This window comes from Cicer arietinum, chromosome 7, assembly GCF_000331145.2.
Source record: "Cicer arietinum cultivar CDC Frontier isolate Library 1 chromosome 7, Cicar.CDCFrontier_v2.0, whole genome shotgun sequence".
Taxonomy (NCBI): Eukaryota; Viridiplantae; Streptophyta; class Magnoliopsida; order Fabales; family Fabaceae; genus Cicer; species Cicer arietinum.
The window spans coordinates 59,900,945-59,913,672 of record NC_021166.2 but is presented as its reverse complement, the minus strand read 5'-3'; the positions used below and the strand labels follow the sequence as shown (position 1 = coordinate 59,913,672).

Sequence of the window (12,728 nt, the reverse complement as noted above, 5' to 3'; positions counted from 1 at the left end):
ACTAAGGACATTATTTGAGATTTGGAACTAACGGTGATTTCACTATTTATTCACATGATAATTACAAAAGTAGATTTTCACGTGCTAAATAGTAACATAATGTAGACTTAATGATTTTTACTTATAAAGTGGCTAAAATTTTTTAATTTTTCCAAGTGTTTCAAAATTAACCAAATCTATAAGAGAAATAAACACATTTTAAAGAAAGTCTAACCACAATATCTATGATTGATAATATTTGGTTATTTCACTATTTATTCACATGGTAATAACAAAAATGTCTTCATGTATTAAATAGTAAAATAATACATATTTATTGTTTTTTATTTATAAAGTGACTAAATTTTCTCCGATTTGATCCTTTATTTTAATTTTAAATGACAATTTGATCTTTTATGTTTTAAAATGTCAATAATGTTATCTTTTTTTTTATTGCAAAAATTCAAAAAATTCATAAAAAATTTCAAACAAAATCCATAAAATTAATTATCATCCTCAATATAATGCAATTTCATAAAATTCATAACTTAATATTTAAACAAGCTCATATTTTCATCTCTAACAACATCAAATAAATAATAAAAATATGAGTTTATTTTAAGATTTGAATTACAAATTTGATGAAATTTGTATGATATTGAAGAATATAATTAATTTTATGGGATTTGCTTGAAAATTTTGATGGATTTTTTGAATTTTGGTAAAAAAAAAGATAACATTGTTGACATTTTAAAACATAAAAGATCAAATTGTCACTTAAAATTAAAATAAAAGATTAAAACGTTAATTGAAATTAAGTTAACGGACAACGAGTGTTATTTAGCCTATTTCTAAATTAACCAAATATGTCAAAGAACTAACATAATATTTTCTAACAAAGAATCTTTGGTCATTTCATTATTTATTCCCATGATAATAATAAAAAGAGATTTTTCATGTGTTAAATAGTAAACTAATGCAAATTTATTGTCTTTTACTTATAAAGTGACCAAATTTAAAAAAATAATGTAGATATTTCAAAATTATTCAAATTTGTCAAAGAATTAAACCAAGTTTTAAAGGACTAACCACATTATTTCAAATTTGTAATCATTATTTACATGGTAATATTATTAACCAATAATTCTAACTCTGAAACAAAAGTCGTTAATCATTCCTTAAAAATGGTTAATTGTGGGACAAATTAATTAATTTTAAAACTCTTGATCAAAACAATACGTGTGCTTTTCTTTTTATACTATTTAGCACATAAAAATAACAAGTGTCTTTTTTTACTATTATTTCACTATTATCATGTGAACACAATTATTTTACTATTATCATAAATATTGAAATGACCAATTATTCTAACTCAGAAACAAAAGTAGTTAAAAACAAGAAGTATATATTGACATTGGAACCTATTTTGATAATTACAAATTAAAAACAATTTTGTTCAAAGTTATCAATCAAGAATATTTTACAAAAATCATTTTTCATCAAAACAGAGTTGGACAAATGCTTTATCAATTTTATTTAAAAGATAAGGAAAAAAACAAAAATTTGCTAATCGCTCTCTCATCCAAAGTATCTGGTTCTTTAAAACTTCATAGTTGAAATTTTGATATTTCTACAATTGGTATTGATTTGATATATATCATTTATCTTCTTTTTTTTTAATTAAAAAGTTTTGATTACACTTTACCTTGTTAACTCTCACTTCGGATTGTAAATTATAAATTATACTAATAATCAGCACCCATTGGCATAAAATAAACGGAGTGAACATCTACCGAAAACGAGAACCATTTCATCCTCAATTAGTTCATAGTGGAATTTTAGAAATAAAATGATCAAAATAAAGGTGTTCCAATCCACAGTAGATTAAACAGCTCACGGAAGTCTGAAGCCCATATGAAAAAGTCCTACTTTCATCCTTCCATTGAAATGTCATATTTATTTATAGCTCTCCAAAGCCTCAAGGTACAACACAACATTCATACAATCCCACGAAAATAGTCCTACTTTCCAACTCCCCATTGCCGATATGATGTAGTTCTCCCCTGCAAAGACTCAACATACACATTCATTAAGATTTTAACAGGCATAAAACTGAATTGAAATTTGCATTTATGCAATTATATATGTAACTGTCCAAATATCAGAAACTTTTCCATCTTGAATAAGATTAAAAAAAAAGCTGGTGTATTTAATTTTATCAGTCCATCTTTTGCTTCACAAAATTATCCATGATAGACAGGAACAATTGAAACGCCCAAGTTCTAATAAACCAAATACCTACTAATGCCGTGATTGTATTTGCATAACACAGGGAGCACCAACATATGTGTGGTGCAAAGCTTGAGTTTGTTTCGCAAATACTTAGCTTATTTGACAAAATTTATAAACTACTTTGTAATTACCTTTTAAAAAGAGCTTTTAATGAACACTTTAGAGTAAATAATGTATATAAAAAATTATGAACATTTCCTTTTATGTCATTTTTTATTTTCTTATATTAGTTCCACAACTAATTTTAACAAACACTTGAATTTCAATCAACTAGCCTTTCATTTATAAACTTCCAACTAAAATCTATCTGTTAACAATTCTCCAAAAAAAAAGCTATTGGCTAACTTATGAACTAATCAAACTATTGCCAAATAGATACTACTGAATAGGGCGCAAGGGTAACTCAACCCTAGTCACGCCCTAAACTCATGGAAACCTATCATTTCATCATTCATAAGTCATAACAATTTGTAGAATAGATTAATGTATTGAATTAAAGTACTCTATAAAGATATTGAATAATTAAAAAAACTCATTCTAGATATTAGACGGCGTTCAATATAAGCCCAAATGAGTATATTATTTACTACTACACCCGACAAGTGTCTAAAAGTTGTTGTATGTGCATATGGATGCAACCAGGTTATTATTCCTTTCTTTCCAAATTATATTTTAGTTGCTGAAGGTAGCAAGGGAATATCGATTCAGTACACATTAATGGGTCAAATCAGTGCTGAACGAGAACTAAGATGACAGTCTTAAACATACCTTATGCCTATGTTCTCTTGCGCTTGAGTTGCTTCATATGTTCCACAATATAATTGATAAATTCCTGCTTGAGCATTTTTAATTTCTCGTCTTCCTCATTTATAACTGACTGTGTCAATACAATAGTATTACCGTGTTAATTATTATACTATATACTATTTCTTTATGGATCTTGCTAATGAGTGTCAGGGCATTATTTAAGCATTCCAACAAAGTAATAATTCATTGAAAAGTAACTACGTCAAGAACAATAAACGTGTCTTTATGGTACATACCTCATGTCTATCATCAACTCTGATCACTTTAAAAGGATGCCAAGCTGAATTCTTCACATTCTCCTGCCACAAAGAGCAAAGCTCAACACCCTTTATTCCAGCTTCTTCTAGAGGGAATCTTTTCTTGCAGGCGGTCACAAAAACCTTCTGGTCAAGGTCTCCCATTCTCTTGGTCCCAATATTAGTTTTAGGACCGGTCAGCATATCATTTAACCCCTAAAACAATAGAAATTAGAAAGAAAGATAAAAAGAGAGGGGAGCAACTTTAGTCTCCACAATAAAATCACAGCAGAACAACAAAATATCAAAATTCTTATTTCCTACAGACAAGTGAAGATAATCTTTATCCAGGTCTATATAGCTTAGCACGAAGAACTCTATGCACCTAGTTAGTCGGTTATCTTAAAGAATACATGAAGAGAAAGGTTAAAAGGATGCAACGAGTGTGAGTAACATTTCTTTTTATATATAATTGAAAAATTGAGAGAAAGTAAATGAGATCATACTTCTATTAATTCTTTACGAGCTTCCTGTAGTTCATCATTGCTTTGGCGCTCCTTGATAATGAGGGTTTTGTTCATGGACTCCATATTATCCAAACTCTCTATTTTATCCTCCAATTCCTCATTCATTTCTTCCATTTTTTTCTTGATAGCTGCATCATCTTGATCTCCAAGATGTTTCATAACTTGCAACTTTCCTTTTAACTCCTCAATTTCCATTTCTAACTTTTGTTTGGCATCTAGTTGTTTTTCCAATTGAAGGATCTTGTTTAAGGCTTCTTCTTTTTCTCTCTGGAAATTTGGAAATCCACATCAGCAGAAGGCACTCACAATGTATGGTAATTGGTAAGTGATAAACAATGTATGCTACAGTAATACTGTCTCTTCATAACCAAGAGACTCAATAGAAGGCAAACCTTTTGCTCTTCAACAAGCCTTAAGACATTCTCATCAGCTATCTTCTGCTCCTTTGAAGCCAACAAAAGTGATTCATTCCTCGAATCTTTCTAGAAAAACAAAGAATTAACATTATAATTATATAAAAGCACACATAAAAGCTGATAATTTTAAAGCTGTCTCAAGCATGTAAATATTAGAAAGTGGGATATCAAAAAGCACATATGGCCGCTCTTTGTGGGTTTTAAAAGATGCTTTTTTGAATAAAAAATGACACTAATACATCACATAACATATTAAATTACAAATCCCTGTGATGGAATTTCAACATTAATGAGGTAGTTAAAACTAAAACCATTTATGGTGGATGGCCAATCCAAGTTTGAATTCACTTACAAGGAGTCAATAGGATCAAAGTAAAGCACTTTGTTATTCAACTCAAGAGCACCCAAGGATATTAGTACGGGACAATAGATAATAAAGGTAAAAAAAATTAGCAAGGACAACTGTAGATAAGAAACTAAGATACGTGATAAAAAAAACAAAAAACAAAATGGGCATATACTAATAATCACCAAAAAAATGTAATATACATTACCTTCTTCTTGTCTTCTTCAAGTTTCTGCCTCTCTTGATCAGTTAGTACCTCACGTTTATTAAGATCTCTGCTCCAGGAATCAAGCTTCCGCCTTTTTTCATCCAATTCATTACTCAACTTTTCTTGTTCTTCCAAGATCCTTCTTACCTCCTCACGAGCTTTACGCTGCATACTCCTTGACTCTGCCAAAAAAATGAGACAATTTTGTAGCATTAAAACCTACGTAGTAAAACATACATGGCCAAACTTGAAGCACATAGCCTTTAAATACAATAATGCAAAATCGGATACAAACTGAAATTATACAAACCTTCAACAAAAGCATTGTGTAGCTTGTCTTTCTCCTCCAGCATTCTACTTAAGGACATAGTCTTCTCATTATACTTATACTGCATTTTGTTGAGATTTTCATTTGTAATATCAATTTCATTAGCTAGGTTATCCACAATACTATTTCTGCTTTCAGATGCTTCTTGAACAATATCTGATACTGTCCTCAACCTTCCTTTGTTCCGAAGGTAATCCCCAATTGGCCCTCCACAATTATAGTCATCTTCACGTGCAACCCATCCATAAATGTCTGAATTGGCCTGCAACTCCCTTGATTTCCAATCCTTTTTACCAAGACGTTTAGCTTCAAACGACTTCTCAAATTCACTTGCATTCATGAAACCATTCCAATCATTATGGAAGTCAATTACAGCCTGAGCAGCCACATCACCATCCATCAAGAATATGCGAACATCTAATGGTCTGTACTTAGCAAATTCCTTCAACCAATATCTCGAATCATGCAATTGACTCTTTATGTTCACAATGATGCCCGTCCAGGGCCAAACATAATTCTCATCTTGTTGGACAGGTTGATTGACAGCTTGGGTCGAAGCTGGGCGAGGTATTTGGTCTGCTTCATTGGCTAGGTCAGTCTCTAAATACTTAGCCAGAGCAAGGTGGTTCGCCTTTTGTTTTGCGCTTCTGTTTGCTGAACCTTTACCTACTCCTGATGCATGTTGCAATAAGTCCTTATATTTGTAATCCTGTTTCTTTTTACCAGAACAATAAGGACACCTAAGAGTGCCATTGAAATTTTTAACCTTGTATTTCCCAGCCTTTAACTGTTCATATGGTTTCTCAGAGTACTCCTCAATCTCAGATTCACTGATATCTGACTCTTCTTCAGAGCTGTAGTCCATTGAAGCTCTGCATACAATTACAAGTCAGTTCAGAAATATAAGGTTGCACATAATTTGACGTGGAAAACATGCCAAAACGTAGCAAAGCAATAACTTCCATAGAAAAGGTAAAACATTTAAGTAAATCAATAGACATATTGCGGAAATACATCAAACATACACTACTAAGTAAAAACAAAGATTCAATCACATGTGAATATGCACTCTCCCAAAAGAAAAACTACACACAACTAAACTACTAGAAAAATGTTAAATGAGAAAGATCTAACAATTTATGAGTCTAAACTTTTCATTAAAGAACAAAGCACTTTCTCTCTAATTAGACAGATCAATTTGCAAAAATCAACATATTTCAGTCAGCTAAAAAGAAAATCTAGTTAGTTTAAAAATATTGTAGCCAATTAAGATTGCAAAGTAGCTGATAATTTGATAAACATGAAAAATAGAGTAAAAATATTTCAAAGTCAATTGAATTTGAAGGATACACTCTATTCTATCCCTTGATTAGTGAATTTTAGTAGCTAGACTTCTGAGTTATAATATTTCAAACCTCACTTCTACAATGTTCAAACTAATTTATTCCCTTTATTTCAAAGTATCTATCATTTGAGGTAGTTACAAAATAATTAAGAAATGGCCTCAGTTATAATTTATTAGAAATATAAATGCATTTGGCATAAACACTGTTAAAATACTCAAAATAGTAGTACTCCATTAATGCTCTTTGCCATTAGAAGAGAACTAGAGATGACTTAAAGTACAGACTTAGACACAACATGACATAAGACCTACGTTGTTTATGATGGAAAGTGGTGCGGAGCGCCAAACTGCAAAACAGATATAGTAGTATTGCGGATAGCAGGATAGGAGTTATTGCAAAGACTAAAAATCAATATACAAACTAAACATGAATTCTAAAAACATACATAAACACTAAAATATAGAAAGAGAAAAACAAAAAATTAAATGAGCAATCATATTTTACTGTAATGAAAGAGCACAATAACAAAGCAATAAACAAACAGAGCAAGAAGAACTTTTATTGTGCTGACTTGGATTGCGTAAAAATTTCAAAGGACAGTCAAGATTTGAAAGATAAAGAACACATATTAAACATAAACTTGGTGCCTTCAAAAAAGAGCACTAAAGTAAGAAAAGAAGAGAGGAAACCACCTTAATTAAGCAGAAACAAAACTGATGATTGATAATTAGCACTGAAAAATTCAAGGAGGGAAATTATTAAACTAACAATAATGTGAAAGTAAGCTTGTACTATTAAAAAATTACATTTAGTACAATCATTGTTCAAGGCAGTTTATGTTAAAAATTTATACCACCTGAATTGATCTAGGCAGACTTATCAGGCTAGAGTTGTCTATGAGTTGCAAACATGGTGAAAGTGGTACACTTTTTTACTTTTTTCCATTAATGAGTAAAAGCAAATCTCCAAATAAGCCAACACAAATACAAGACTACATTGTTGAAGTTAATGCTAGCCACTTAAACAAGGACTCAGTGAGGTGATTTTAGGCATGCGAATTTACCCTTGCACTTGTTAGTAATGCTAAAAATTACACATATGACCTTGTAGTTTTCCTCTCAAAATCACATATCCCCATAACCAGTGACATAAAATGAAAGACAATATCACAAACAGTAATCCCCCGATAATTGTTATTTAACAGATTTTCTCGGTTTTTACTAGAAACAACATTTGCCAAATCCACTCAATCAAACGCAACAATGACCTAACATAGCTTTAAACAAGGAAAACCTCTACTAATACATGCAATTATGTAGTGAATCAGAAAAACGAAAACAAACACAACATTCGACAAATTGAACATTGAATTTTATAATTTTTAACGAAGAAAAATCTAAGCAACAATGTAAGCTCAGAGGATAAAACTAATCAGAGAGAAAGAGAGATTTGAACTTACAGTGGTGAGATTGTTACAGAGTGAGAGAGAGAGAGAGAGAGAGAGAGAGAGAGAGAGAGAGAGAGAGGGAGAAATGGTCACTGCTCTAACACAGTGAGTTGTGAAAATGGAAATGAAAAATTAAATACCCTTTTACCCCTAGGAGCGAGTAATAAAAATTGGTTTTGGGAATAATCTAGTGTGACGATAGTGCACGGTTTCTACGAGGATATTTCTTTTTTTATTGGTTAAAGATTTGAAAAAGCGAGATAGTACAATTGTAAGTTAATTATTGGTTGCATGATTGGGTTATAAAGGAGATGCATAGTGTACGCGACTGCATTAAATTATTACTAGTACACATTGTTTGGAATTGGTGAAAGTGAAAGGAAAGATGGGATATCAAGTTTTTTGGGAACTGAGCTCCCTTGTTTGGAACTCTATAAATATTAATAGAGACTAGATACGAAATATTGTTTTTAGTGATCGTACCCACAAAATCATTAATTCACAAATTGGAAAGGAAAACTGAAATATCGAATTTGTTTGATAAAAGTAAGTTAAAATTTGTTGATATTTGAAAAGTTAGTTGATAATTAAAAAATTAACCAATAATTTATAGTTAAAAAATTAATTGATTAAAATAAAAATATTTAATAAATTTAGTTTTTGTAATTGTAAAGTGATATAGAAGTAACTAATTTTTTTAATTTTTTAATAAAAAAAGTACATAATTATTTAATTTTAAAAATATTACTAATGTATAGAAAAAATTAAAAATAAAAAGGGCAATATGTAAGACCAATTATCATTTATCTAGAATATGATAATTTGACTCATACACCTTAATGAAATAGAAGTAACTAATAATGAATAATAAATTAAAATCACCAGCATAACTGAAAATTACATTCATAAATATATTTTACAACTTGTTTAGTAGATTCATAAAATATTACATCTTGAAAATAAACTACGATTGACTGATTACATCATAAAACAAAACATCATATTCTAATTTCACGAATTTGAAATTGATCTTTTGATGCTAAATTCATGTCTCATGTTCCTCCAGCTGCTAAATAAAAAAAATTGGGGTGAGATAAAAATACCTCAGTGAGCTCTGAAAAAAAATAAAGGGAAAAACAAATTCAAATAGATTCTTTCATAAAAGTATATAAAACATGAAAAATAATTATACATCTCAAGATAAAATTCTCAATTTTAAATTTTTATAAAAGTTTTACTTATATTATTATTATTATTATTATTATTATTATTATTATTATTATTATTATTATTATTATATATATATTATTCTGAAAAACACACACATGACCTCAAATCTTTTCCTTTGGAATAAGGAAAAGTCGTTCAATATTTTAATGCGGGTCACCAAGATAATTGAGTCCTGATTGGTAAATGTGGTCGGGCCAAATCCCAACCAACGTCTTGATTATTCTCCTTTACCTGATATTCCATGTCTGAAATAACCTAAATGTCCCACCGTGAATAAGGTCATGCATGATCTGATTAATGATATTGTACAAAACTTGAGATGTTTTGTATAAATTGCCTTTATTATGCCATATATAAAATGTGTCATTCATCTGCAACAATTATAAATAACTCCAGCGATATACTAAACCCATAATAATTTAATCCTAGGTCCTTAATTCAAAATAAAAATCGAAAAAAATAGAAACAACATTGGAGTCATGAAAATAGTAACAACATCAAAGTCATGAAAATGGTAAAAATATCAAAGTCATGAAATTAATAACAACATAAAAGTCATGAAGAATCATTTGAATGCAGTTTTAAAACACCTATATGCAAAAATTTCATTTCATCACACTCTAATTCTCCTAATTCATAATAACCCAAAATAGTTTATTCGAAATATTTCAGCATCCAAAATCCTCATACTAGAAGAAATTAATGTAACATAACACAATTTCACATGCACATCAGAGGCAACAACAACAATATCAGAGGCAACAACAATAACGAGCATAAATCGTGCTCGACAAGCATACTTACCTTAAATCTAGTTATACACCTCTGATTAAATTTTTCCTAACATATAATTCATTCACAAACATCACAACCATAAACAGCGTGCAAGTTCTAAATTACTGAAATTTTCAATGAAATCCATATGGATAGATTTCCATTTTTTCGCTATGTTAGTTGTTTTCTTCCATTACTCTTTTTCCCAAACAACTTCAGAAAATTAAATACCTAATCATAAAATAAAAATAAAAAAAAAAATAAATCCTTTAATAAAAAGAACTCATAGTTTGTGAAAAAGAAAAAGATGATGTTTTGATTAAATTGGTTGCAACTTTGACTCAAGTTTGGGTTATTATCCTATTTCATTTATTGAGTCTGATTAGGGACAAATTTAGACGTTTAAAAATGGTTTTAAAGAGCTTTATCAAGCTTTTAGGTTTAAATGATTTGAAAAATTAAGAAAAATGAGAGGTTTGAAGATTGGGAAGATGAAGGAGTTGAAACGGGAAGAAGATGGGAAGGTGTTTTTTGAAGAAAAAACAATGATATTTAAGGTTGTGCAATGGAAATTATGTCATTAGTGTCCTTTCCTTAATTAAACAAATTTTAAACTGATTATTTTATTTTTAAAATTAATAGTTTTAATAATTAACTTCTAGACTTAAAAAAATAGAAAGGTTTTTACATCCTCAAAATCTTAATAAAAAATTTGCCCTCAAAATTCAGATGATTACCTATTGGAAGAGGTAAAGATACTCCATTTGCATGTCAGTCTCCGCTTCCCTTGCTTCTTCTAAAGAAGATCCTTCCCAAACAACCTTCACTAGGGGAATTTATTTGTTTCTCAATGTTTTTACACTTCTATCTATAATTTGGACTGACATTGGGTCATAAATAAGGTTTGACTTGAGTTGGACAGACTCGTCTTTAATTGGGAGACGTGAAAAACATTGTGTAGATTTGATAAATTGGGTGGCAAAGCTATTATGTATGCAGAGGGACATATCCTCTACAATATTTGAAAGGATCTAATAAAACGAGGGTTTAGCTTCTTGACCTTTAGGACTCTTTCAATGCCAACAGTAGGGGTAACTCTAAAAAAAACACGATCTCCCTCCTCAAACTCCAAAGGCCTTCTCTTGAGTATGCTCAACTCGTGTTTGAGAATATATTATAGAATTTAGAACTCAGTAGAAACTGATTCTAATATCAAACTAAGAATAGAACTGAAACTTAGAAATGATTGAGAAGCTCAAGTGGATTCGAGTATGATTGTATAAGTGATGTATTGCTTTGCACTTGAAGCTCTAATTTGTTCTTCTTATTGAGACTTTATTTATAAGCTTCAAGAAGATTTATGACAGCTCATTTGGTCGTTGGAAATGGTTCAACTGTCATGAGTAAGTGAGTGGATAAGATCATCCATAAAGCAAGAATGTTCTTGTAAACCAAGAACAATATTCGATTTTGCCTTGAGATGAGTTGACTTTTAATCTTTTCACTACTAGAATTTTCGCCTATAGTGACCGATTTAGAGACCGAATATTTTCAGTCACACTAGCGACCGAAATAGAGACCATAATTTTGAATTTGGAAACTAAATATTTTTTCGTCACTAAATCGGTCGCTAATGAAATTTAGTGACTGAAATCGCAACTGAATTTTAGCGACCAAAAATTCAGTCGCTAAATATTACTAATAGAAAATTTGTCTTTCACATTAGTGACCAAAGTAGAGACTGAAATTTTAAATCTTAAAGCTAAATATTATTTCGTCACTAAATCGGTCGCTAACAATTTTTTAATTACGTATTTTAATTTTCTTTATTAATAAAAAAAGAAAAATGTGAAATAATTTTTGTAGACAAAATATTTATAATAGTTAACTAAAACTAAATGTATCTCTAAAGTAGTCACAAATATATTTTAGCGACCGATTCAGAAACCAATTTATTAGCGACCGATTTAGAGACCAATCAAAATCTTTTTTTTTCTTTTAAAACTAAATTTTTCTGAATCTCTATATCTAAAAAAATAGATTTAACAACCAATTTAGAAATTAAATATTTTTTATTTAAAAACAAATACATATCATAAAAAAAAAAAGATTTATTTTAAAATACACCCAAACGTATGGTTAAAAATATGATAATATTAAATATAAAAATATGATAATGCCAAAACATATTTCACACTACCATAAACAACTCAAAGGATACTACCGTTCTCCTTCATCCTCACAAACCCTAGTGCCTCCATTTTTCCAAACCCTAGTGCCTCCATTTTTTCCAAACCCTAGTGCCTCCATTTTTCGTTCTCACCGTTCTCCTTCATCCTCCATTCACTTTCTCCTTCATTTCGATCATCTTTAAGGCCTCAATAAACACCATCTCCCGTTCCATTAGCATCTCCATCTTCGCAACCTTCAATGTCCCCAGTAAACGCCAGTTACGTGGTAGTGATAGCACCAAAATATCAATAGTAGCACGAACCCTAATCAACTTCCACCGTTTTGCATTTTGCCTCTCTGTTTTTTTCCCAAATCGCATGAACCCTAATCAGCTGCCATGGTTTCTCATTTCTTAATTTATTTTCTTTTTCAAATTGCAGGAACCCTAACCTACATCTGGTGAGTCCTAAGCACACTTTCAGGTAGTTTCTTAATTTTCTTCTGAATTTCTACTTAAATTTTTTATTTTGTTTTCTAGAAATTTGCTTTGGTTTCAATGGATTGCTACTGACTTTATTTTGATTTTATAATTATTATTCAATATTTGAAGCCTGGGTCAC

General features: G+C 30.1%; 1 protein-coding gene and 2 long non-coding RNA genes across 4 annotated transcripts in view; 1 reads left to right on the top strand and 2 right to left on the bottom strand.

Moving 5' to 3' along the window:
- Positions 1-1,769: 1,769 nt before the first annotated feature.
- Positions 1,770-3,108, bottom strand: LOC140918910 (uncharacterized). The gene is made up of 2 exons (XR_012161369.1): positions 3,040-3,108; positions 1,770-2,042 (listed from the first exon to the last, which is right to left on the bottom strand). It is a non-coding gene; the product is annotated as an uncharacterized lncRNA (long non-coding RNA).
- A 94-nt stretch (positions 3,109-3,202) lies between these two features.
- On the bottom strand, positions 3,203-6,004 carry LOC101504747 (factor of DNA methylation 1-like). Its single transcript, XM_073363680.1, has 6 exons — positions 5,122-6,004; positions 4,812-4,993; positions 4,234-4,323; positions 3,821-4,108; positions 3,315-3,530; positions 3,203-3,214 (listed from the first exon to the last, which is right to left on the bottom strand). Exons 1-6 carry the CDS (start codon positions 6,002-6,004, stop codon positions 3,203-3,205), a joined length of 1,671 nt encoding a protein of 556 aa, XP_073219781.1.
- A 6,127-nt stretch (positions 6,005-12,131) lies between these two features.
- The window catches only part of LOC101488917 (uncharacterized), a 1,459-nt gene continuing 862 nt past the window's right edge, over positions 12,132-12,728 (top strand). The window contains exons 1-2 of one of the 2 annotated variants that reach the window (XR_012163948.1): positions 12,132-12,385; positions 12,549-12,590. This is a non-coding gene — a long non-coding RNA (uncharacterized lncRNA). Of the gene's footprint in view, positions 12,394-12,548; positions 12,591-12,728 lie in introns of both variants that reach the window. The other variant, XR_012163947.1, reaches the window with a different exon arrangement.